At 42.4% G+C, this 27,386-nt stretch overlaps 2 protein-coding genes across 20 annotated transcripts in view; one reads left to right on the top strand and one right to left on the bottom strand.

Annotated features, from left to right (window-relative positions):
- The first annotated feature begins 6,423 nt into the window (after positions 1–6,423).
- ier2a (immediate early response 2a) lies at positions 6,424–7,497 on the top strand. The gene has a single exon (XM_040053400.1). The coding sequence runs from the start codon at positions 6,520–6,522 to the stop codon at positions 7,084–7,086; it is 567 nt and encodes a 188-aa protein (XP_039909334.1). The 5' UTR covers positions 6,424–6,519; the 3' UTR covers positions 7,087–7,497.
- A 5,383-nt stretch (positions 7,498–12,880) lies between these two features.
- The window catches only part of cacna1aa (calcium channel, voltage-dependent, P/Q type, alpha 1A subunit, a), an 82,213-nt gene continuing 67,707 nt past the window's right edge, over positions 12,881–27,386 (bottom strand). For 13 of the 19 annotated variants that reach the window (XM_040053244.1, XM_040053250.1, XM_040053256.1 and 10 more), the window contains 8 exons: positions 25,240–25,340; positions 23,526–23,641; positions 23,291–23,423; positions 21,747–21,860; positions 20,474–20,512; positions 18,775–18,991; positions 18,235–18,506; positions 12,881–16,639 (listed from right to left, as the gene is read on the bottom strand). In XM_040053244.1, the coding sequence (XP_039909178.1) occupies positions 15,845–16,639; positions 18,235–18,506; positions 18,775–18,991; positions 20,474–20,512; positions 21,747–21,860; positions 23,291–23,423; positions 23,526–23,641; positions 25,240–25,340 (1,787 nt within the window). In that variant the 3' untranslated portion in view covers positions 12,881–15,844. The remainder of the gene's footprint in view (positions 16,640–18,234; positions 18,507–18,774; positions 18,992–20,473; positions 20,513–21,746; positions 21,861–23,290; positions 23,424–23,525; positions 23,642–25,239; positions 25,341–27,386) is intronic. The other 6 variants (XM_040053335.1, XM_040053343.1, XM_040053370.1 and 3 more) reach the window with 4 other exon arrangements.

The following is a 27,386-nucleotide window of genomic DNA, read 5'->3' as shown; positions in this document are numbered from 1 at the left end:
CTTTGAGACCTTTTTGAAAAAACTTGTTGGCAGGACATCTAAACAGCAGGAGGAGGAGTTCAGTTGACCTAAGATGTCCTCCAGGTCTTTGCTGTTAATAGGGTGAAACTGTTTCATGGTGTTTAAACAGTTTTTCGGTGGACACAGTACATAGTCTGGATCTGCTGTTGATGTACCAATTGCTTGTCTAATCTTTTGGATTTTGTCTGTGAAGAATTTGGCAAAGTCATTGCAGGCCTTGGTTGAACGAAGTTCAGCTGCCACTGACACAGGAGGGTTTGTTAGCCTGTCAACTGTAGAAAATAAGACCCGAGCATTATGGCTGTTTTTAGTGATGATGTCAGAGAAGTAGGACCTTCTTGCACTCCTCAGTTGTAAATTATAATTGTGAAGTTTCTCTTTATAGATGTCATAGTGAACCTGGAGGTTTGTTTTTCTCCATCTGCACTCAGCTTTCCTACACTCTCTTTTTTCATTTTTCACTAGTGTGGAGTTTCTCCATGGAGACTTTTTCCTTCCAGAGATAACCTTCACCTTAATGGGAGCAATAGTGTCCATTACATTTAACATTTTTGCATTGAAGCTATTGACGAGCTCATTGACTGACCCTCTGGACAGGTCAGGTGTTAATGGGAAGACCTGGTTAAAGATCTCACTACTGTCTTCAGTTATACACCGTTTTGTGATCACTGCTGTTGATATATTTGTGTGGGCTGAGATTTTACTTTCAAAGAAAACACAGTAATGATCAGACAGGCCCACATCAGACACAGTAATGTTTGAAATGCTCAGGCCCTTGGAGATCAGTAGGTCAAGAGTGTGTCCTCTATCATGTGTGGCCTCTGTTACATGCTGAGTCAGCCCAAAGTTGCCCAGAGTGTTACTCAGGTCTTTAGTCCCTTTGTCCTGAGGGTTGTCCACATGGATGTTAAAATCCCCAACAATAATTACACAGTCGAAATCAACACAGATCACAGACAGCAGTTCACTGAGGTCATTAAAAAAGTCTGCGCAGTATTTGGGAGGCCTGTAAACATTAAGAAACACAACTTTGGATGGGGCCTTCAGCTGTAAAGCCACATATTCAAAAGACTGAAAACTTCCAGGAGATAGCTGCTTACATTGAAATGATTCATTAAATAAGACAGCAACCCCTCCTCCTCTCCTGCTCACCCTGGCCTCACTGATAAAACTGTAGTTAGGAGGGGTCGTCTCGATGAGAACAGCTCCACTGTTACTTTGGTCCAACCAAGTTTCAGTTAAAAACATAAAATCAAGGCTGTGCTCAGTGATTAAATTATTAATTAAAAATGTTTTCCCAGCTAAAGATCTAACGTTTAATAAAGCCAACTTAAGTGTTTTAGAGGCATTACTTGTCCCCTCGTGTTTGGGAGCAGTCTGTGGCACACAAGGTATGTTTACTATATTTAAAGATCTTTTAGAGTGCAGCTCTCTGTGTTTTGACCAGGCCACATGTCTCCTTCTGTCACCTGAAAGTACAGAGATTTTAAAACCTTCTAGTTTTAAAATTACCACAATTATCAGAAGACTGAATACTCCACTCTTTAAGACAGGAAATGCTTTGTTATGATTTTGTTTCAGCAAAAAAAAATAATAATTAAAAATTAAAAAAAAAAATCCAATTTTAAATGGCAAATAAAATGTTACAATTAAAGAGCAGATGACTTACTGCCAGACATGATGTGCTGTGTTATAAAAAGTTGCTAAATGCGGTATGACAGACTTCCTATCTCTGTCCTTGCGGCAGCAGATCAGAATCATTCTGTTGTGTTCCTAACCTCTTACTTTTGGGCGTGATCACCATCTCTTTCATCGTATTCGCATTCAGAAACAAATCTCCCAGACCACACAGTTTTTCTTTAGGTGTTATGATCTGCAGCTGAGACTCTGAGGTGTACAAAGTGAACACGGTGGAGGCACTGTCCCCTGTGGAGCTACTGTACAACAGATCACCAAAGCAAACAGAGTACTCTCCAATCACAATTCCTGTGGTCTACAGTGGCTTGCAAAAGTATTCGGCCCCCTTGAACTTTTCCACATTTTGTCACATTACAGCCACAAACATGAATCAATTTTATTGGAATTCCACGTGAAAGACCAACACAAAGTGGTGTACATGTGAGAAGTGGAACTAAAATCATACATGATTCCAAACTTTTTTTTACAAATAAATAACTGAAAAGTTGGGTGTGCGTAATAATTCAGCCCCCTGAGTCAATACTTTGTAGAACCACCTTTTGCTGCAATTCCAGCTGCCAGTCTTTTAGGGTATGTCTCTACCAGCTTTGCACAGAGACTGAAATCCTTGCCCATTCTTCTTTGCAAAACAGCTCCAGCTCAGTCAGATTAGATGGACAGCGTCTGTGAACAGCAGTTTTCAGATCTTGCCACAGATTCTCGATTGGATTTAGATCTGGACTTTGACTGGGCCATTCTAACACATGGATATGTTTTGTTTTAAACCACTCCACTGTTGCACTGGCTTTATGTGTAGGGTCGTTGTCCTGCTGGAAGGTGAATCTCCTCCCCAGTCTGAAGTCTTTTGCAGACTCCAAGAGGTTTTCTTCCAAGATTGCCCTGTATTTGGCTCCATCCATCTTCCCATCAACTCTGACCAGCTTCCCTGTCCCTGCTGAAGAGAAGCACCCCCAGAGCATGATGCTGCCACCACCATGTTTGACAGTGGGGATGTTGTGTTCAGAGTGATGTGCAGTGTTAGTTTTCCACCACACATAGCGTTTTGCATTTTGGCCAAAAAGTTCCATTTTGGTCTCATCTAACCAGAGCACCTTCTTCCACATGTTCTTATGGTTTTCTGTTAACAATGGCTTTCTTCTTGCCACTCTTCCATAAAGGCCAACTCTGTGCAGTGCACGACTAATAGTGGTCCTATGGACAGATTCCCCCACCTGAGCTGTAGATCTCTGCAGCTCGTCTAGAGTCACCATGGGCCTCTTGGCTGCATGTCTGATCAGCGCTCTCCTTGTTCGGCCTGTGAGTTTAGGTGGACGTCCTTGTCTTGGTAGGTTTACAGTTGTGCCATACTCCTTCCATTTCTGAATGATTGCTTGAACAGTGCTCCGTGGGATGTTCAAGGCTTGGGAAATCTTTATGTAGCCTAAGCCCGCTTTAAATTTCTCAATAACTTTATCCCTGACCTCTCTGGTGTGTTCTTTGGACTTCATGGTGTTGTTGCTCCCAGTATTCTCTTAGACAACCTCTGAGATCATCACAGAGCAGCTGTATTTGTACTGACATTAGATTACACACAGGTGCACTCTATTTAGTCATTAGCACTCATCAGGCAATGTCTATGGGCAACTGACTGCACTCAGACCAAAGGGGGCTGAATAATTACACACACCCCACTTTGCAGTTATTTATTTGTAAAAAAAAAAATGTTTGGAATCATGTATGATTTTTGTTCCACTTCTCACATGTACACCACTTTTTATTGGTCTTTCACGTGGAATTCCAATAAAATTGATTCATGTTTGTGGCTGTAATGTGACGAAATGAGGGAAAAGTTCAAGGGGGCCGAATACTTTTGCAAGCCACTGTATATGTCAGGTAGTCAGTAATCCAGAAGATGGTGGATGTCTTTGCTTATTTTTCCAGTAGATTCTTTTGTAGTAGCAGCTGAATTGTGTTAGGTGCATTTAAGGAACCAAAGAAGGTGATCCTCACAGTGTAGCCATTACTTTCTAGATGGGAATATAGTTTTTGCACTACTGTGACTGTTTCATCCACCCTCAATTTTGGTTGATATGCAAACTGCACAAGATATATTTTCATTTCTGGTGGGCTGAGATTAGTATTTTTATCTCCCGTGAGGAAGCTCCTGTGATTTGAACACAATTACTCAATAGTTATTAACCTCTGATGGTGTCAACTTCAGTACAGGAACCAGAATGGATGCTTTTCCACAACACCAGTATCTTCTCCTGCTTCAGACTCAGGTTGTAATTGTGACCCACCTGAGCTCTCCAGTCTGCCCTCTAGCTGTCTGTCACCTTAAACCCAGTGATTTTATTTATTCCACTCAAGACATCCCTTGTTTTAAGCCCCCAGCTTCCTCTTGTATGAGTTTTTGGATTTCCTCAGTTTCACCCTAAGGCCATGCTGCACTCTCATCAGTTCTTCCCCATCCCCAGACCTAGAGAGTAAATTCTTTATGAGCACATATTATAATTTTTTAATAGGCCGCAAACGCCAACATTTTGAGTCACTTCCATAAAACAACCACGAGAGGGCAGTCTTTAACTGCTATCTAGCATTTTGTCACAGGGGACCAGAAACAACTTTGAATTTACCGAGGTTAAAATTGACCTCTACCTTTAATGCGGGCGCCCAGAAAAATGATTGCAGGAGCAGTCATTTTTACACACAGTCTGCTCAAAGTCTGAGCAGAAAATAAAGCTCAAATCACGTCACAATTCATCTCGTAGGTGATTTTCTTAAACTTGTGTAGCTTTTAGATGATGTAGATGTTTAGTCCAGATAAGTCTACATCTAATCTGGACTTTCTGTCTCGTTCTCCCTCTCCTGGTTTTCTCGCTTCTCTTTGGTAGATTTGTTTAGGGTTTTCAGTCTATGTATTACCTGTTTTACTAACACTGAGAGTTAATGCAAATGCAACATTTGACAATCATCTCCAGGACTTTTACTTGCTTACTCTGTAAAGAGATAAAGAGAAAGTCCCACAAGTGTCTGTGAAACAGCTTTTGGGGGAATTATAATTGATCTCCTAAAAATAAATCACTGTGTATAAATAATGTCTCTTCAGCTTTTTTTTACGATTTTGTTGAAGGCCTCAAACTAAACTGAAATAACCAAAATGTTGTCAACTTTCAAAAATGTGTCAGCCTAAGTCTATTTTTCCAAGTAAGAACATGTTTCAGGGGTTCAGACCTATCATTATCGAGAATTTATGTTTTAGTGAGAGGCATTCTCAAGAAAAAACAATCACCTGCATGCCAGAAATTCCTTAGGAATTACGCAGCTCGAGATTCAAAGTCTTCGCATTTCCTTCATGACCCAAAAATCTTATGTAGCACATCTTTAAACCGGTACAGTATACAGTAATTTTTAAAGGTTTAAACTTCTCATATTTATGTTATATTTCATGTAGACCGCTCTGGCACTGAAAAGGGAAGCGGGCACACTGCGGTTTCTGATCACCCCATAATGTAGCAGAGTGAGTTTCATTGTCCAAATATGGTCTGAAGGAAGCAGCAAGCACTGACGCAATCTGGTGTTGTTACTTTAAATGGCTTCAGGAAAGCAGGGCTCCCACTCACGTCATGGGTTTTCCTTTGCGCTGGCCCACTACAGCCGGATGAACTAAATATGGGCATCTGTGTGTGCGTTTGTGTGTGTGTGAGAGAGAGCGCAACACACTCCACCTCCCATTTTTCTTTCTTCCTGCAAGAGGAAGCAACACCCTGGGGGGATGGGTGTCATTGGAGAACTCACAGACTGATTGGATTTAACCCTAGAAGTGAAACGTAGTTCGTCTCTGGAGTAAAAATGTGACTGAAAAAACAAATAAACAAAAACGATTGAATTTATGCACTTCTTAGTAAATCTGCTACAGATTGCCTGCAAGCAGTAGAAGCTTGTTGAGTGCAAAAACACAGGTAAATAATTTCCTTAGGGAGAAATAATAATAATAATAATTATTATTATTATTATTATTATTATTGTTGTTGTTGTTGTTGTTGTTATTATTATTATTATAAAAACCCGCATTGTTGCAAATGAACAGTGTCATTAAAAGAGACACTATTGACTCTTTTAAAAAACACAGCCAGACTCCAATTTTTACATTTATTTATGAATTGGTACTAACTGATGTCAGAAAAGGGCCTTTTCAAGAAATTATTGTTTATTCTCTTTTCCATTAATTCACTTATGTGTTATATATCTCTACAAAGATCTGCAATAATGTATATACCTTGGACACTTCATAGACACTAATAACTGTATATAGGTTTATATCATGTGTAATTCATATTTATATTTTGATGCCTCATATTCACTTAGCGCGCTGTTTTACATTATTTTTTCATTATTTCTAGATACAATAAAGCTGACTTTGAATAATTTTAGATATTGTTTATCATAATAATCATCGCTGTTGATATTATTAGTAGTAGTTATCGTTGTTGTAGTAGTTTTATCACTGGGCGAGTTATTTTCTGCTTTGTGTGTGTGTTTTGCAGCTTACAGTAAATAGTCGAGCTTGTTGTGTATCTTTGAGGATTAAAATAGCTACAGTTGTCTAACCAGCTGGTGCACGGCTGTTTGAAACAGGAGTCCGGGTATGAGGCCGGTGGGCGGGCCTCTGTCGTGTGACGCTGCACTGAGTGACGTCAAAGAGGTGATAAATAGCTGTCTCGCGCTTCGTCCGTGTCTGTGTGAAGTCAGAGGGGGAAACACGGGATATACAAACCTTTTGACTGTTTGTCTGGGAGTAGTTTCAAAACAAGCCGTGACATGGAGGTCAGCGCAGAGGCCAAGAGGATCATGGTCGTGGCTTTGGGGAAACTGTACAGCTCCCGCACCCAGCGAGGGGGTCTCCGTCTTCACCGGAGTCTCCTGCTCACTCTGGTCATGAAATCTGCCCGGGACATCTATCATGCGGCCCAGGCGACAGCTCAAAGTGCCGCCCCGACATGTGAACCACAACACCCGGCTGTTAATGTGATAACCACAAGGCCAGCTGCCGCTCAGGGGCTCCAGAGTCCCGCTTCTCACCCAGCTGAAGAGTCACGGACCGCCGGTTCATCCACGGAGCTGCGCTGCGCGCCGCACGCGCACAGCCGCGCGGAAAACAAGGAGAATGTGTGCCCGTCCGGCCCCGCACAGCACTCCAGGAAAAGACGGGGCAAAGCGGCTGCTGAACCGGACTTTCTGCCCTGCAAGAAAGCAAAACTCGAGCAGGTGAACTGTCATCAGCAGCTCATTGTCAGCTCCGTTTTGAGTGACTATGTGAAGTGCAGTAGTGAACTGCGAACAGCCCCAACCCCCATTCCCGTGCAGACAGCCATCGCAGCGTGTTGAAGACCTGCTGAAATTAAAGGCAGTGAACTTTTTAAGGCCTGGATGTCTGGACGTGTCCATTTTGCAGGCTATACCTGCTCCAGGGACTGGCTTTGGATGGATGACCCAAGAGTCCCAGTCATGGCTGAGCAAGGAAGCCCCGGAGCATGCCCACCGTGGAGGTCTCAGTGACTTGTGATCTAATTTATGACCTCACCTGATCAAAGGCGGGACTATCATTACGCCTTAAACTAGACTGTATGAATTGACTCTATGTACATTTTACACAAGTGTGTTTGGGGACCATGCTGTCAAAACAGCAAATGTACATTTTTACTGAAGATTTTTTTTTTTTTGCGGGGAGGGGGGTGTAAAATGTTGAATGACTTTATCTACCTCAGTATTTATTAAACCTTTGGTATCTAATATGAATCTGAAGTCGTGTGTTGTTTATAAGCTGTCATATCGTATCGTACAGATAGCACAGTGAGAGACCAAGGTGTTGTGTGTAATGGGTGGCAGGGTGGAGCGGCTGTGAGGTGCAAGAAAACCGTGTGAAAGTTGGATGTGGGTGTGTGTTTGTCAGTCTGACAGGAAACTGGCTTGGGTGTTTTCCTCCCCCATGCCTCTTTCACCTCCAGGCTGATTTGCAGAACAAAAGCTGGGACAATTCCAAGGATGGGGGGCTCTAAAGAATGAGGAGGGGGAGGCTGTCAAGCCTTTTGACTGACCAAACAAGGAGAACAATCGGGGTCCTGTTGCCATCCAAGAACTACACTGCTGTTTTTTTGTTCACATTCGTATGCATTCCATACGCTCTAAACCTATAAACGTGGATAAAGCTCTTGGCTCTACTACTATTTGAGTGTTGCAGCAATTCACAATTATTTATACAAATCAAATAATTAGACCTGTTTTTCAGACATTTCCAGATTATTATTTTTTAATCTGCATTTAAAGGTTTAAAAGGCTTATGATTGTTTAGCTCTACGGAAAGCAGTTTGTGAGTTTGTTATGTTTTTAAAACTCAGTATAAAAGTCACAGCATGAAGCAAGTACAACAGGGATTCACCCGCCGCTGTGTTTGTGTTGGGGGAAGGGGGTTAAGCCTGGAAAATAGAAGCAGGAATGTGGGGGAAGTGCCTGTGTGGCCTCCACGAGGCCTCAACTTGTGCAGCTTAGTCTTCCGGCTGAAACCGGAGGGCCCAGGGGGCTGGGAGGAGTGGCCGGAACTGTCTCTACATGCCTGTGAAAATACACATCAGACACATGAAACTTTTAAGTGCATGTGTGTGGCTTTTCCAGTGCAGACTGCTTCTTTACTCCACCTTCACGCTTTTTTTTTTGTCCACACACAAGCTCATTTGGAATTTACATGCTGACAAACTCAAGTCTTCTTCGTGGGGAAGCATAAAGGAACTTATTTATTATATACTTCAGAACTGAAATACAAAATACAGGGGGAGAAATAATTCAAATTAGAACAATTAAAGCAACTCAGATGACTCTGTCCCTTAATCAACCCTGATATTTAAAGGTTTGTAAATCTTATATTTTAAGACACCAAATATGTCAAATCACTGTCACATCAGAGACCAACCTCTCCATGATTATCCACCATCCTGCAGCACTCAAGACTTGTTGCTTTGCCAACATCTTCAGCTAAATTAGATCTGACTGCTGTGTTAAAATGAGGAAGCTAAATGAGCTGACTGAGCCTTTTCAGGCAGATGTGTCAGCGAGCCTCAGCATAGTGCTGCAGAATGGAGGAGGCCTGTTTAATTACAATTCATTTTTATGCTGAGCAAATCATCATATTGGGTGTGATTATTATGATTACTGAGAATATTGTAGCTGACAGGCATTTGAAGTCTTTACGTTTCACCAGTGAATCGCGTGAATTTCAACAAAACACGTGTTCCTGAACACGTGACAGCTGACTGCCCTTACACTGCCCGGAGGGTTTCTGTGTCTGGTGTTTGTGCTCACACCAGTTGCTGCTGATGGTAAAAGCAAATATGGTTTAATACCACAGTTTTCTTAAATTCTCAAAGGAGAGAAAAAAAGAATGAAAACAAACAACAAAAAAGGGAGTAACTGGATTTTATCATTAGTACGTGAGCAACCCTGATCCAATTTTCATGCAATCATGAGAGCACTTTAAAAGGAGCTGGCCATTTTACTGCGCTTCTCAACTTTTCCAAAGTAATCTCCAAAAAGATAGCAGGGTCACTGACAATCTCTCTGTTCTCTGACTACTTCATAAAAGTCAAAATGTGTAATTAAATTGTGAAGGTGAAAATTTTAGCATCATCAGTTCTGCAACCTCCAGATCAGGGTCCTCTCTTTTTGTCAGTAAATGGATTGCATTTATGTAGTGCTTTTTTGGGCACCCAAAGCGCTTTACAATTCCACTATTCATTCACTCTCACATTCACGCACTGGTGGAGGCAGCTACAATTGTAGCCACAGCTGCCCTGGGGCAGACTGACAGAAGCGAGGCTGCCATATCGCGACGTCCGCCCCTCTGACCAACACCAGTAGGCGGTAGGGTAAAGTGTCTTGCCCAAGGACACAACGACCAGGACAGAGAGCCCAGGGATCGAACCGGCGACCTTCCGGTTACAGACACACTTCCCAACCCCCCGGTCGCCCAGTACTACAGTACAGTACAGTACAGTACTACCATCTCCAAACTCATCGCAACAACCATCGCAAACCCTTTTTATTTTGCTGCTATCCTTCTGTCATAAATCAGCCCTGACAGTCATCTCCAGCTACTCCACCCTGCCTGCAGTCTCTTCTTCACCTCTCTTGTGCACTGTCTGTGCTTCGGGTGACTGACCCCAGGTATTAAAACTTATCCGCCTTCACTACCTCTCCTCCTTTTATATTCACCTGTCTCCTTCTCATTTACACACATGTACTCTATCTTACCTCTACTGACTTTTTTTCCTTTTCTTTCCAAAGCATGCCTCCACCACCTGTTCCCTACTCTCACTACTGATTAGAATCTAGTCTGCCAAGGTTGTAGTCCATAGAGACTCCTGCCTGACCTAATCTATCAATGTGTCCCATCACTACTGCAAACAAGAAGGGGCTCACAGCCAAGCCCTGATGTAATCCCACCCCCACCTTGAACCCATCTGTCATTCCTACAGCACATGTCACCACTGTTTCAGTGTCCTCATACTTGTACTGCACCAGCCTCACAAACTTCAATTCCTCATGTAGTACCAAATATCCTCTCTTGGCACTTTTTGTTATACACTGTTAAAAAACTTTGAACGAACACTTTGAAAACACATCAGATCCCAATGGGAAAATTTTTTGTTGGATAGCTATACTGATATGGACTGGGTAAAGTTTTAGGAATGAAAGGATACCAAAGTGATTAATGGAAATGAAAATTACCAACCTACAGAATCCTGAATTAAAAGACACCCTGAAAATTAGAGTGAAAAATGCTGCAGACTAGTCTACTGTGCCAAAATGTCATTGCAGCAACTCAAAATGGGTTAGGGCTAGCAGTTTATGTAGCTCCCGCCTGCTTTTATGCATGCCTGACAATGTAGGCTATGCTCCAAATGAGATGACGGATGATGTGCTGGGTTGCCAGTTTTGACAAATGCCAATTGGGCTCCTTGTTCCGGGCAGTGAGTACAGGGTCCACCAGATGATGTCTGGCCCTCAGGCAACCCTAATGAAGTCTGTTTTTGATTGTTTAGTCATAGACATTTATAACAGACTTTTATACCAGTATTCCTGTACTTCCTTCAATTCTGTGACCACATTTTCTTTGCTAATCCTTCATAAAGTTCTTCGTTTGGTAATACATTTACCTGCTATTTTATTAGGTACACATTGCTAACAAAGTGGTTTTGCCTTAAGAGCTGTTCACAGATCTTGGTCCTTATCAACATGATTACATCATGCAGTTGCTGCAGATTTGTCAGCTGCACATCCATGATGTGAATATCTTGTTGCACCACAACCCAAAAGTGCTCTATTGGGATGAGATCTGGCCAAGTGATTATTTGAGTTTTGTGATATAGTGCATTACTCTGCTGTAAGCAGCCAGGAGAAAACGGGTACACTGTGGTCATAAAGGGGTGGACATGCTCACCAACAATACTACAGGTAGGCTGCGGTGTTTAAACAATGGTCAGTTGGTACTAAGGGGCTCAAAGTGTGCCAAGGGAATATCCCGCACACCATTACACCATGACCACCAGCCTGAACTGTTAATACGAAGCAGGTTGGAGCCATGTTTTCATGGTGATTAGGCCAAATTCTCAGCCCTAAATCTTAATGCTGCAGCAGAAATCGAGACACATCAGAGCAAGCAGTTTTTTTCAATCTCTCATTGTCCAGTGTTTATGAGTGGTGCGTAGCTTCAGTTACCTGTTCTTAGCTGACAGGTGTAGCACCTGGTGTGATCTTCTGCTGCTGTAGCCCATCTGCGTCAAGGTTCAACATGTTGTGCATTTAGAGATACTCTTTTGCATAGCTTGGTTGTAATGAATACTAATTTGAGTTACCCTCACTTTTCTATCAGCCCAAATCAGTCTGGCTATTCTCCTCTGACTTCTCACATCAACATTTTATGGTTATGTGAGAAAATCACTGTGGACCAGGTGATATAGGATCACTTAAATCACCTTTTTTCCCCATTTGGATTTTCAATTTGAACTTCAGCAGGTTTTCTTGACCACGTCAGCATACCTACACCGAGTTACTGCCATTTGACTGGCTGATGATATATTTCCATCATCCGTGGTTGACGTGCTGTACCTAATTGAGTGTATTTCTTTAAAGTGATTATAAAAAGCAGAGTAAAAGTATATATATATATAAAAAACATGTGCTTACTTTCACCATGACTGCAAATCCTTTTTGTAATAAAAAATAAACCAGTTGTTAGCTGTTTTTTTGTGATAATACTACACAAAGGTATTGTGGCCAAGAAATATGAGTACAGTTTTAAAGTTCATGTGTGGCTTTCACTTTCTGTGAGTAATGCTTACAAGCGTTTATTTTGCTTGACTGACTGACAGGTAGAGGAAATGGACTGAGAAACCTATGCACTTTCCTAGGGCACACACACACACACACACACACACACACACACACACACACACACACACACACACACACACACACACACATGCAAATTCAAAGCTGAAGAAGACTTGGCACACAAAAAAGAAATGACACAAAGCAGTATGCATTCTCTCTGGATTTTATTCTTTAGGAAGAGTTTCTGTTTGGAATTACAAAATGCACTGGTAGAAATAGCGGTGAGACTGGCTGAGAGTGTGACAGGTAAGAGCGTGAGAGAGACAGGGTAGAGAAAGAGAGAGAGATAGAGGGAGAGAGAGCGAGAGAGAGAAAATAGAGAGTGAGTGAGAGATCAAAGGACCATCAGCCAGTTTTTAACAAGTACATCAACAGTTTTGGCGAGCTCCTCCATCCCTTGACCCTCCCCCAACGCAAAAGTATAAGGAAGAATACACCATCGTCTGAACTGTACTTTCTTTTCTTTCTTTATATTTTTATTTTTTCTGTTAAATTAAAAACAGTTCTTTTTTTTTTCATGGTGTCCTGAACATGGTTGTGCTGTGCCTCAACCCCATGTAACAGAAGAAAAACAAACAGGACTTTGACTCTCACCAAAGTCTCTTTTTTGTGTTTTTACTCTTTAGATTTTTTTTAAAGTTTTTAAAACATTTTTTGTTTTCAAAAATAGAAGGAAAAAAAGGAAACATTGCTTTTTTAAAAACATCTATCTATTTATATATCACTTTTTTCTTTTTTTTTTAAATTCCTCTGAATTAATTAATCTGCTTTTTCTTTTATGTCCTGAAGATGACTTTTTAACCCACGGTGTGGCATGCACATAGCACATGCATTTCTGGAACTAGATATTTTTTCCTTTTTTAAAATCTTTTGTACTTGAAAAACGAACAAAAAGAAAAAAAAAACATTTTTTTTTAAATTTATGTATTTTTTTTCCCCCAGTAGCGACTTTACATTGCTTTTTGAAGACTTTGTGTGGTTAATCAGCGTGTTAGTGGATTTTACTGCAGCATATACACAAAGATGGAAGGTGAACATTTTGGGGCTTTGCACGTTCCATTCAGTGGTGGGGGCAGGTGGGAGGGGCTTTACTGACATCACACACGCACGCACACGCACAACCACAGAGCTGAAGGTCGTTACAATGATTTGATTTGAATGTCTTAAGATTTCAGAAGAGTTCTGGAGAATTTTTTAAAAAAGCATTCAGAAAAACAAAACATAATTTTATTTGAAACACACCCACCCGTGTGCATACATACACGCAAAAACCCACTGACACACACCACAACCAGGAGCTACATACCTTAGTGTGCTTTCTAATTTTACATGTAGTGATGTGAGAAATATTTTTTGTGACATTCCACTGAGGTTGGAAAGACACTAATAGGCAGTGTTTTCTATTTTTTTTTTTCAATGCATTCTCTGGTCAACATGTGATAGGCCTCCAGGTAAGATGTGGGTCAAGTAAAAGAATGAGAAAAAAAAAGGAACTTAAAGTAAAAAATAACAGTAATATTGGGTCTGACGGTGGTGTGCGTTAGTGAAAAGTGTTAGTTTGAGGCACACAGAGAGAACTGAAACTTATACAAGAGTGATACGCACAGAACGCAGGTGATTTTTAGGACTACAGCGAGGCCCAGGCATCCTTTCTCCAGCCCGTCTGCTACAATACGACTCACACACCTGATTTTTACACAGATAAGGCGGTCTACTAGCGAGAGAATGAGCTAAACTGCATTTTTGGTGCACTCACTGTATAAGTATAGTGAATAGACCGGGACACTATTTGTCACACAGCGCCATCTGTAGGTCAAAGGCGATGGCGAGTGGATTGTAAAACCTGCAATTCAATGCATTTTGATGTACAAATTTCAAATAGTTATTAACTTTGAAGAAGACTCAGAGTAAGAGGACAGCTCTGTCCTCCTGATAACTCATTCTCCCACAGTGTAGTGGTGTGTTCCAGCACCACCCAAGGGTTGGAAAAAGGATTATTTTCAAATCTTCAAAGATCAAAATTAAAAAAAGCACACAGAAGAAAATATAAGACCAAATATGGAGAACTCGCCTCATTCTCACGCTCATCATGATCTTTACAAACGATGGTATAAGTTTATCCTTTAATACGTTCAGCAACAAAGAAAACAAAGATGAAGAGTTTCTCTCCTTTCTGCACATTTCTATTGGTCTCTTTCTGCTGCCTCTGTGTTAACCCCACACCCTGGAAGACTTTTGAGATGTTACTGATTTGTCAGACATAATTCACCATATCCATGTTTATACCCTGCATCCCATTAAACCATTTTTTTTTAGCCTTAATTACAAAAAAAGGTAACTTCCACAAAAATAAGTACAATTCCAGCTGTATCAATGGCAGGCATTTGGCACGGAATAGACAGTAGACGAGCAAGCAGAAGAGTTATCATTTTGTTCCCTCTAGATATACATACAGTAACTATCCAATCTCCATGTAACTTTCGGGCCACTGGTGTTTTTAGCATATGTGAAGGTACAGAGAGAGGAATGTCATTCAGAGGAGAGAGAGAGAAAAACAGAAAGCACTTTTAATCATAAATAAAAAAAGAGAGAGAAACCCTGCAGACCATAACAAAAAAACAGGACTGAAGAACATTTTCCCTCTGCAGACAGTAGATTCTCAGTGTTGCTATTATTAGTATTCTTTTGTATCATTCATGCAGGATTCCATAGAGTGTACAACTCTGCAAGTCTACAAAAAACGAAGCTGTGTGGGGGTGCAACAGAAGATTCAAGCTTCAATGTTTTGAAGAAGTAGAAGAGAAGGAGGAAGAAGAAGCAGCTCCAGGAGTAGAAGAAATACTGCAGAAAACAGTTTGTTTCTCTGTTTCTGAAACCCATCCTCCACTATTTTTTTTCCTCTCATAGGTCATAGGTTGAGGTTGGTTAAATTGTTTCTGGGAGGAGTGCAATCTCTCCAGTAACTGGGGTAAACATCCCCAGATGCACCCATCCTCTCCTCCAGATGTCCACGGAGGGACTCGTCGACCCCCGTGCAACACTCCCCAACTCTCCCACCCACTTAGCCTCCCTCACCTCTTACAGGTGGAGGGCTCTGTGTCAGGTTTATTTGTATTTAAAAACACAGATGATAAAACTCATCAATATTCAACTGGTGGCTGGGAGGGTTGGTTTGAAATCTTTTTGCAGCTAACTTAACAGAAGTTAGCTCAGAGAAGCAAAGAAAACAAACAAACGACAACAACAACAAAAAAAGAGGTCGCTCATTTTTGTCTCTGACTGTAAAGTGTCTTTTGTCGAGTCGCAACTCTTGACATCTTGTAAGTGGCTATAGCTCATGGCCAGAGGCATAATTTAAGACACAAAGACTAGTGTCTGACGCTCCTCCAGTTTGGTCTCATTTGGCATCAAAAGAAATGATCGACAAGACGCGAGCAGAACGCGGAGGTGTTTCGTTACCTCCTCGTATCGCTTTTGGATCTCCAGATTCTGTCTCTGCATTCTTGTTCCATCCCATGACACCGGTTGTTTCATGTAGCTCACCGTCACTTAGACAGCAGTGGAGGAGAGGGAAAAACAAATCGAACAGACAAGAAAGAAAAGTTTATATTTTTTTCCCTTGGCAGTCAGTGCTCTGGCTCATCTTCTTTCGGTATTTCAATTTTTTTTCCTTGTTAAGTCCCACCCCCTTCCCCAGAGGCTAGCACCAATCGTCATCCTCCGTTTCACTGTAGGGTTCATGCAAGCCTTTGCGAGGACCCCTTGGATGCCCAGCCGGAGGAGGGACCTTGTGGGGACCAGTGTGTGGGGGTCCGTGGACATGTGTGGAAGGTGATGAAGAACGGTAGCCGTTGGGTAGCCGGCGCTGGGCGGCAGACTGAACTTGGCCCTGCACAGGCCCTGTCAGAGCCGTTGTTGGCGGAGGCGCGTGATGAACAGTTCTAGGCGAGGTTCGGCTGGGCTGAGGATGGGGGTTGTTGACTGGGTGTGGCTGTGGGGGAGGTAGGGGATGGGGGTTATGCTGCTGTGGTTGTGAGGGAGGTGGCAGTGGGTGGTTGGCATGAGGGTGCGGGTTGCCCCCCTGCACGGGGTTTGGCTCATAGGCAGGTGGTTCATGATGGGGCTCGTAGTCCTGGTAGTCCTGGTTGTAGAAACATCCATCCCCTTCTATGGAGCCCCCTCCTCCACCTGTGTCTCCCCAGCGCAGTGGGGGCTGATGACGTGGTGTGCCATGGTGGCCCAGCTGAAGGCCAGCAGGGGGAGGACCCTGGCCTTGGGAAGGCTCTGGAGAAAAGCGGCGAGGGGCAGGAGCTGGGGCTGAGGGTCTGCCTTGTGCCACCCCAGGAGGTGTGGGCATAGCCTTACGGACTACAGGGGAGTAAGTAACATGGGGCCGGGGTGTTGCCGGGGTCTGAGGCAACTGCCGACGGCCCCGCCGCGGTGTACTGGTCCCCGAGGTTGAGGGGACAGGGCTTCCGCTGACTGAACTACTGCCCTACACAAAAAGTGAAATAAAGCAAATAAAAAGAACGAACCACAAATTCAACGACAAAACATGTAGAATAAAGTAGAGGATGGTAAAGATTTAGCGTGAAGCCAACAGAGAGAGAAGGAAAAGAACGCAAGACAGAGAGTCCAGGTAGAAAAGCAAGAAAAGGACCAGAGCAAGATCCACAGCAACAATAAGAATAAAAGCACCATCCATAAAAGAGTGGCAGAAATGAAAGGCATTAAAAAGGAGCAGAGCAGATGATGTGGATAAAAAAGATGAGATTTCAAACAGGACCATACATAAAAAAGCAACATGTTACGCAGAGGAAAGAAAACAAAAGACGACAGGAGAAAAGAAGGATAAAGGGTTGATTTCCAGGATAACAAATGCAGTACAGGGTAAATATGGTAACTACACATACATAAAATGTGTCTGGTTTTGCATTATTTTGAGCAAGCTGTGTAGCATGTATGTATAACACAAATTCAAATAAGAAAATCCACTTCCTCCCCTTTAAAAAAAGCTGTTGTTCCTGCAGTAATTATAAAAATATATTACAAAATCAGCGTGTTTAGCTAAATAATATGCATTACCAAAAATTCATGAGCAAAGAAAATTTAGGTCTAAAGTATAGTGGGCAATAAGCTTGGAAAAGAATGTCATAAGGAAACATAGTGGGGAGGGCATGACAGAACATTTAGACAGGGCAACTGGGAACAGCAGTAAGGTACTCAAATATACATTCTTTATGCATATTTGTTTGGTTGTTGGTGGTTTGGTAGCAAACACTTTTTACGCATTTCTGCATTATTATACCAACAATAATGCATGTTTATGTGAATATAGTGAAACATAAATGTATATACAAATATACATAAAGATACACATGCTATCTGCTGTCATTAACACAATGCCAACAATTAAACAATGGCCTCTAATCTGAGGGCAGAAGACCTTATTAAAAGTTGGACCTAGGTTCTGAGACTGGTGCATTAAACTTGCATTCTCTCTATTGGCCAGCAGGGGGCAACCCTTCTGGCTTTCAACAAGAAAATGATTCTGTTTGTCACATATTACTTAATACTTTTTGCTAATGAGTTTATGGCTTAATTGTTATATTTAATTCTTATTTATTACAGAATGATTTTTAATTTTAATATATGATTATGTTTATATTTTATATCTTGTGTATTTTTTAAAGTACAGCTAGCCCGTATTTGTGAAGCCACTACCATATGGTGATTCAAGAAACTGAAACAAGCTTTCAAAACAGTAGTCCACAAACCACAGGTGATGTCACGCTACATCTATCTTTTTTATACAGTTTCCAATCAGAGGAACATTTGTAACACAACTACATCAAAAAGTTACACCTTATGTAGACTATACAGCACTGTGTTTGGTTACAGCCAGAAAAGGTTATTGGGGTTTTTCTAGCTGATAGTCCACCAGTTAACTACTGTCAAATTAGAGGCCCAATATTAGACCACTTGAAATGTGTTTGACCCATATTTATTTAATTATTTTTCTCATCAAAAACCAACAGGTGTGTTTTTCCAGCCTAGATATCACGTACACTCAATACCCCAGGAGCCCACCTGTCTGTGTGTCACGCAATCGCGACCCTCGCTGGGAGATCGCGACCAGCGCCGGTCCCTTTCTCGCTCCCGGTCACGGTCGCGAGAGTGCCTGTGGACGTACTCGCCCCCTCGTTCTGCTACATAGCGCTCCTTGTCCACAGAGCCGTGGTGATGGTGATGATGGTGGTGGTGCTTACGGTCTTTGGAACGGCCGCGATCCCTGTCTCGATCCTTGTCTTTTGACGTGAGGTCGCCAGACTGAGTGGTTGTGCTTAGGTCTGTGCCCAGGCCTGATGACAGAGTGTTTAGAGGGGTTCGTTATTATTGCACTCCAGCGACACATTCTAGCAGCCCTTGGAAGTAATGGCTAAACAACAACAACAACAACAAAAAGACTTTTATGTGCTTTTTGTTCAGTTGTACAAAAATTGGATTCATTTATTGCAGAAGGTGAGACGTTTGGAGAAAATGAGTTCTAGATAGTGGAAATATCTTCTACAGTACCTGTCAAATGATCAATTATGCAAAAAATGTGTGTGTGTTTGTGGTTTCACCCACCTGTGTCAGCCTCAGTGTAGCGACAGAGGGACCTCTCAGATGCCCGATGGCTCCGGTCTTTTCGCCGGTGTCCGTGTCTGGAACTTCTTCCCTCTTCTGGGATTGCATGCTCCATGTTGTAGTCGTCTGCCCCTCCTTTGTCTCTGTGACCACGCCCAGACCTGCTGTGGCCCAGGGAGGAGGCGGAGCGTTTCATTGGACTGCTGTCATTGATGGTCTAAGAGAGGAAGAGAAAGAAACCACCGAGGGATGGAGGGAGAGAGAGAAATGCAAGGAGAGGTGTTTCCTTTGAATGTCAGGTTGGTGTTTCATTTATACAATGGGATAACAGATATGTATAGGGGTGTATATATGGGTTTAACTGGGGTCTGTTTCTACGAAAGCCCTCAACGCATCTTCTTCCTTTAACCTATACCAAATCATAGACCCCCAATCATGCTACTTCAAAAACAGAGACATTGCATACAATTTATAAGGCAGGGGTCGGCAAAAAAACCCATTAGCCAATTTTAGTGCTTGTAAACAATCCATCCATGTATTTCAGTAGCTAAGCATGGCTAAAGCAAGGCCAGTGCAGTGTTGTATTAACATTCAAACCTGGTGCAGGGCTCAGATGCCGACCCCTGATACAGAAGATTAAAAAAAAATTCAAAAGGAAGCACAGGGAAAGAGATGATGGCAAGCGACCATGCCTTCCATGCTTCTGTAACTTGTAATGTTAAAGAAAAAAAGGGGACAGAAGGGTCAATTCAGCACGTCTCCATTTTCACCACCCATTATTGCCCTCGAACATGGCGCATTCCAGGCTGCACAAAACTCTTCTGTTTCTGCTCTGTCTCAGCGTGCTTCCCTGCAACCATGCATGTACATAGAGGATGTCCTGAGTCTGCTAACGACATTCCTCTGCAGTGCCGAGGCCTCGTGACCTGAGGCAGGACAGGACAGCAGGACAGCGCCTATGGTGCCACAAGTTGCTGACCTGGGCATGAAAATCATATCAGGTTACTTCAGTGCTAAATCCTTTTTGCAGCTGAGCTGAGCAAGTTTTGTAGTCATTGTGAATTGTCACAGATTAAATTACAGATGATGGGTTGGCAGATTAAGTGGCCTCACAGAAGTAGCACTGAGAATCCTATAAACATATCCATTCATATGCACATATGTCCATATCCCTCCTTGTTTCTGACACTCTAACCACACACCACATACATTCACGCAAGCATACACCCACTCAAACAAAAAGATCTAAGTTCTAGCATGCAAGTAGGCAGTCGTGAATGGAGACTCATAATGGAGACTGTTAACAGCAACAACACAAAGATAAGCACACAGGCATGAGGACATGAGACAACGAAGCACCAGGAGCAGCAGCTGAGTAAAGAGAGACAGAGATACAGAAGACCCGGAGACAGTCATATGACCGTAAATGATGAGAAGGGACAAGCAGAGTTCAGCCCGAATCCAAACTTTCTGCATTAAGTGCACGAGTGAAGTAGTTAAGGGTCAGTACGATTGGTTTGGAAACTGGACTTGCATATGAGTTCATGCTAAAAATGGTTGCTTTAATACATCTTAAGAAAACCCCTGCTTAAAAACACACACACAGAAAAAAACACACAACACAAAGACATGTTTGAGAAGGGGGCTTGAATAAAGAGAAAGGGGAGGAGGGAGAAGACAGAGAAGACAGGGTACATACACTGAGGTTACTGCCACGTTGCTTCCCTTTCCTCCGCTGCTGTATGAGCACAGAGAAGACACACACACACACACACACAAACAATGCCACAAATACACCAAATGTATGGATGTGGCGCAAACACAAAACAAGGAGGAGAAGTGATGGGGAGAGGGAGAGAAGGAAGGGAGACAGGGATGGTGTGATATGCAGTGATCAAAGAGGAAGGGTGAAGAGGAGTACAAGTTTAAAAGCGTTAGATTGAGGTTCAACCCAAAAAGAGGATGGGGTGCCAGAGTGGAGAGATGAAAGAGAGAGAAAGAGAAAAGGAGGGACAGAGAAAGAAGGTCCGATTAGACACCGAAGCAGCAGCGAGGGTGGAAGAGATACACTTACCACAAATACTGGGGGTGATTGGTGCCACGAGAGTGTTATACAGACAAGATCACCATGAAAGTGCTCAATCAACAGAAACACGGTCACAACATCAATGATGATAATCAGCGAAAAACACATATAAAAACAAGCTCCAGAACACAAACACGCACACATCTGTAACACTCAACATCATACTAGAACCAGTCCTGCTAATAAAGGGGGGGGGGGAGCCCGGTTCGGCACTTGGAAAACCTCTGCTAGGAAGGAAGAGACAGTTTAGCAAAACGAGAAAAAAAAAAGATAAATAAATCATGGTCCTGACAAAAGAAGAAGAAATAATGTGGGGTGGGTGTGGGGGTAGAGAACTGCGCATGTCTGTGTGTGGTTTATAAATGTGTCATGTGTGAATGACAACCAGAGCACTCACCGAGATATGAAACAGTTTAACATGGATGAGGGTGTGGGATGGAAAACAAGGCAACCGCATTTCTAAAAACACCTCCATGCAGGTGAAAGAGAGATAAGGGGAAGAGAAAAGCAAAACAGTCGGGAGAAAAGAAAAAGAAAGGAATGAAAGGTCTGACTTTGCCTTGCTGTGGTCCTTGTGAACCCAAGCCTGGAGGTCAACATGTCAGCAAAACATTTACATGTTTTACCCTGAAATACTGTCATGATATGCTAGCGGACATCATGGTTGCAACCACGTCACCCAGCACAAAATGTAACCAGTGATTGTAAAAGTTTGTCGTTCGCAACCTCGTCCCAAACATTCTCCACTCTGGATTCAAGAGGCCGCAGCAAGAAATCCATAAGCAACGAGTCAGACCTTTGTGAATGTCATCGTTCCAAACAAAAGGAGATAAGGAGCGGACACAATGAGGACAACGGACAGTGGAAAGGTGAGAATGCTGCTCACTTGGTTGTCGCCTGGGAGGCGGGGCATGGAAGCGGCCCTGCCGTGGCCTTCCATTGGTGGAAAGTGCTCAGTATCCGAGTAACCATCCTGCCCCATCTCTCTCATCTCTACCGTCTGTAAACAGAGCAGGAGAGCAGGAGGTGGTGTGATTGGCTGCCATGAAAACTAATAGGGAGGAGGAGAGGGGGGTAAGGTGGAAAGGTTATCCAAAGAGAGCAGAAAGCTGAAGGTCCCAGAGGAAAATCATGTCAGTTGGATAATTTGGTCTTTAATTGTTGTTTTCATTTTTAAATTAAGAAGGAAAAAAGGAAATTGTGTGTTTTGGTCTTTAGAAAATACTCCAACCAAAATCCAATTTTGTGTTTGCATATGCTGCTGTCACTTGAGTTGCAACAAATGCCAGCAGAAGGTGATTTGTTGTTTCCCTTTTTGTTTAGTGGCACTCAATGCCAGATGGAGGAGGTTGTGAGTCACGGCAGGAGTGGATTCTGGGAGGAAAAAACCACGTGCAGCCAAAAAGAGGCATGAGGGGAAAAAAAGAAAGAAAAAAAGAAATCTGATCGGATGATAATGTTAGCCAGGTGCAGGTCCTGGTACATTGTGGGCACTAAATGAGGTTATGTAAAACTGAAACTGCACTGGTGGGTCAGCTGCACTGCAGTTATCAAAAATCCAGTATATTGGGGGTTTTTTTTAATCAGAAACATGCAAATTTTATGTAGCAAATTTGCAAAATTCGATTTTGTTTGGAGTAAATCGCATTTTAGTTAAATCTGAACTGATAATCAAAGAATATCAGGTTGTCTCTCTGGCTGCTGAGTTTAGTCGTTCCTTTAGAGCTCTGCTGATTGTGGACAGGTGGCTACAATAAGAGGGCTGACAGATGCATGCACCTGCCAGACCCCCACCCTCCCCCCGCACGAGGTCTACAAGCAGACATGTTTAACGGCATGAAAACAGAGACATGAACCAGTCTGAGTCAAATGAGATGCAGAGATATATAGCCACTGAACAATTCAGTGAGATTTTAAAGAAATAAAATAAAATAAAAAGACTTGTGTGTAGAGACAGGTTTGAGAGATGGAGCTAATCAAAGAAATGTTCAATGTTAGTGATCTCTGAAGAATCCAAAATAGAGGAACTGCAGGAAATAAGTGTAACAACTTCAGTAAAATGATAAAGGCAACAGTGCAGTAACGGTGATGCAGTCTGAGCTCTGAACTTACGACACCATAAGAATGGAAGAGTATTCCTAACAATGAACATACTGGGAAAAAAACTAAATAAACTTATCAGCTGCCCTGATTTGATCTAATCCTCTATAAAAATCAGGTGTTATGAATGAGCAGGTCACCGCTGAGCCTGGATACGGAATTACAAACTTGAACAGTGAAGATTTTACCACGTAATTGTCCTCAGTTGTAATTGGGAGCTACATCAAGTAACACGGCACAAACTATTATCTGTGTGGTCTCTGGCCAGCTTATTGTGCCATTTCCAGTGTGTGTGTGTGTGTGTGTGTGTGTGTGTGTGTGAGCTTTTACCTGAGAGTTGGTCATGCTTCCCAGGCCATCCACAGGGTGTCCCTCAGGGCTCCAGCTGCCAACCTTCTGAGACATTTCCTGAGCGCGAGCCGTCACCCACGACTGGCTTTCTGGGACACCTCCCTCCACCGGCCTGTGACACACACACAAACACATATTAACAAGTCAAGGGTATGTCTTTCTTCAGCAAACCTGTTCCTGTAAAGTGAAAATAATCCAGAAGTGTCCAACTCACAGGCTGTTGGTGGTGTCTGTCATCTCAGGAGGAGGCAGGGCATTGTTAAGTCCCGGACCCCCATCCTGGGAGGGGGTAGGTGGCTCCACGCGCTGAAATAGTAATGGCGTTCGATTCTGTGTGAGATATACAACATGGCCGTCGCCAGCTATCAGGCAGACTGACAGGGAAATGGGGAGGGGGAACAAGGGCAGAGCATGAAGAGAGGGGATAGAGAGAGGGGGCTGCCGGTTGAAGCGAGACCGGGCAAACGGGAGAATGGAAGAGGGATGAATGCAAGAGCAACGAATGCCCAGCAGCTAGCAGAAGGAGAGAGATGAGCAGACTCAGATGTCATTCTGGGATCAAAGCAAAATGACGATCAGTGAGGAAGCGGGATTCAACCACTGCATCCAGAGCTTCATACAGCAAACTATCACATTACGGTTGTCATCTGATGCATTAACAGGCTGAAATTTAATGGGTGGGGGTGGGTATGTAAAAAGAGAAGAAAAAAAAACATTTGCAGGACAATTAAAAAAAAAAGATCCTATTCTAAAATGATAGAGGACACTGTAGCAAAGAAACACAGCAAGAAGCCGGTAGCAGGCAGGTAAAGTACACGATGGCACGTGTCAAATAAGAATTGCTACATTTGTTACAACTGCCTAATGTCCACTAATAACCACTTAAATCTAAAATTTTATTTAGTTGTTAAATTATTTTATTATTTTTCTTTTGTTTTTCAATTTACTTATGTGAAAATACTGTAGCAAGCATCCCAATTAGTTTGCAAGGAATAAACACAATGTGAACCCCAACAAGTAAAGCACATCTAAAACTTGTGTGATCCGGTCTGGCCTAGCTGCGTTTTCTATAATGAAACACTGCATAGATCTCTCTTTGCATTTCTAGATAATATGGTAGCTGAGATCTGAGGCTCTAGTAAAGTCACACCGCAGACTGTGTGATAAAAAGTATGTATAAAAACAATTGTGTGAGAAATGCGTCTGTGTGTGGATGTGGAACATTGCAAAGGACTGAAGGCAGGAGAAAATAATGAGGATCAGAAATAATAAAGAAGGCAGTGGCTTGCTGATGTTTCGGGAACATCATGAGAAGTATCTCATAATACATAACACGTGCAATGACAATATTAAGGGCAAGCAGACCTTTATATTACGGCTGAATAATAATGTTAAGAATCACATAATTTCAGCATTGATAACACATCATCTTGTGAGGGAGGTCTATACCTTTCCAAGGTGACAAGCATGGGTAACAGGGAGTTAGAAGGTAGTGTATTGTTACAAGCAGTTGATATAGGAAAGAAACAAGCTCAGCTAAAGAAGCCATTGTGAAGATTCCCATCAGGTTCAGGCATGGGCACATTTGGGATTGTGACAACATTTTAGCTTAATGTGAAAAAAATAATCTGCTACATTCTGTATGAGGAAAACGTTTTTTTTCCTCAAGAATTTCAGTGCTAGTGTAACAAACTTTGCCCAGAAGGTGGCAGCATTGTTTCTGAGCATTACCTTTGTGAAGTTATTGCGTTTGCCTTTATAGGTAATTGAATGGACACGCTTCCCTAATCTGAACGAATGCTGTCACAGTCCGGGCTTGTATAGATGAAGTTACAGACCTGTGGCCTCGGTTTCAGCACGTCAGTCTGCCTTTAATTTTAAAGGATCGGATGCAGGTAGAGTGTTACTTCACTGGAGACAGGCAGTACCTGCTCATCACGAAGAGCCTGGGAACGTTTGATCTTGCTCTGCCGGTAGTACTCCATGATCATCATGGCGGCATAGATTTTCCCCACTGTCAGGTCGGTCGCTGCAGAGAGAATGACAAGTTACCCTGCAGGATCAGGCTCTTTGGTCTTTGAGCATGAGGAATGGTAGAGAGGTGTGAGGCAAGCGCACAGGAAGCACTTGCATACATGAACATACGAGAAAATAGTCTTTTCACTGCCAGGCTGATTAAAAACTTCAGTTAACTCTAAAAAGCACTTTTATGTGTCACAAGTACAATGCTGTAACTGAACAATCTCCTTCTGATATATGGCTCATGTTTACTGTGTAATATTAAACAAACTGTGGTCTCCAGTAAAATGATTAAAATCGTTTAAAAAGAGATACAATCTGTGCACATCAAAGCATCACAGAATGAGAGCAACTACTGATTTATACTTTAGGACTCTGTGTTTTTCCTCAATATAACTAATGGTAAAAAGAGAGATTTGCCCCTAGTCTATAAAGCTGCCTGCCACGGAGTGAAAAGACATCTGTAGAAGGTTTATCTATAGTAGGACACCCTCTGATCTCAGGCACAGAAATGGGTAGAAGTGTGAATGTTGAGGAATGGTGACTCTTGCGTTTGTGAGTTTAAGGAGGGGAAAAATGCAGTATTCATTTTGTAATTTTGTGATTGCAAATGAATACTTTACCGCCACCTGTTGGACACAGATGGTAGCTTCAGTCTTGTAACCCTGAACTAGCAAAAGTTCACAACTACCTTTTTTTTTCTTGGGCTGCTGACCTATTATGGCCAACGCATGCAGAATTTTTCCATGTACTGTATTGTAGCATGCAAAGAAAGCCCTTTAAGTGTGAGGCAGCATTAAAAATGCCAAAAAGCAACACAGCAGTAGTTCACAATCATAGCAGGAAGTCACTGCAGCTAGCCTGAAATAAATCATCAGGGTCTGTTACTGTCATTATTCATTTGATGGAAGGACGTGAGGAAAAGTCAGCTGAATTTACGTCATGAGTGAGTCAGAGAGGAAATACGCCCAAATGCATAAGAAAGTACACTCTGTCATTCTCCGAAGGAAAGAAGTTTCATAAATATTATTACAGGAGGAAGTTTACCCTCATTAATGATTAGAGAGCACTCTTGGCAATTCCCGGGCACAGAGCCAGCCATCCCCACTCTGGCTGCATTGAAAAAGCAGCATTGGGTATCCATACTTACGGTATTTAACCATGACAGAGTATTATTGAAAGTCATCAGGAAATGAAAATGCAGATACATTTCTTTAGATGGGAAGCAGTAAAATGGGTAAAGAAGAAGAATATTACTTTTTTTGTCTCACTCACAAAGGTCTTAGAACAGATGGCCAAATCACGTACACGATGACGCACTCGAGACATTCTTATAGACATCCAACTGGGCTGTGTGTGGTTCAAAGATGGGTCTTCTAGGAAGTGACGGTCATAGCTCCTACAGTTCAAAGAGCAAATACGCTGAATGGCCTACATCACGAACATGTGGCCATCTGCCACATGAAAGCATTTGCAAGAAGCTAGTTGTGGTGGCTCCATCTGGAAAGGGGTGGTGGTAAAGAACTGCAGCACATGCCAGGCAATGACACTTTCAGCTGAGGCTCCGCTGCTGTGATAGAAGTGGCCAGCCCCTGTGGCAATATGATGGGCAAGCATGACTTCCCCATGATTCAAGTGGGTATTTCACATTTCCATAATTTTTAGCTTTTTATGGATAACCAGAAGAAGTGGTCTCCAACAATCAACCAAAATTCATCCCAGTAAGCTCAGGTTACTTCTGAGGGTATGTAGCAGTTAACAGACTCCAGTTTCTACAGAGAAACAACAAGCAGAGCACTGCCTTTAACAAGTACGAATACCACCTGAAAGACTGAATCTTTGAACCAGTGTTGTAGTTTATTTAATGTAGTTTTTCTTTTCCTTGTTTTGGATAATTGGGGATTAGGGGAGGAGTGTAATGCATTAGAATTGCAGGAGACTGTATTATTGCACTGCCACCCATTGGACATTTTCGATATATTCAGTGATGATGGAGAAAGGGTTTTTTCAGTCAAGAGCTGTTGTCCTTGTGTAGTTCAGTCTCAGTCAGTTTTAT

This window comes from Simochromis diagramma, unplaced genomic scaffold (assembly GCF_900408965.1).
Source record: "Simochromis diagramma unplaced genomic scaffold, fSimDia1.1 OVJJ01000321.1, whole genome shotgun sequence".
Taxonomy (NCBI): domain Eukaryota; kingdom Metazoa; phylum Chordata; class Actinopteri; order Cichliformes; family Cichlidae; genus Simochromis; species Simochromis diagramma.
The sequence above is the reverse complement of the archived record's forward strand: the minus strand, read 5'-3'. Positions and strand labels throughout refer to the sequence as shown.

What these genes read in the sequence shown, in the direction of transcription:
- ier2a (XM_040053400.1), top strand. Translation starts at nt 6,520, where the DNA reads ATGGAGGTCAGCGCAGAGGCCAAGAGGATCATGGTCGTGGCTTTGGGG.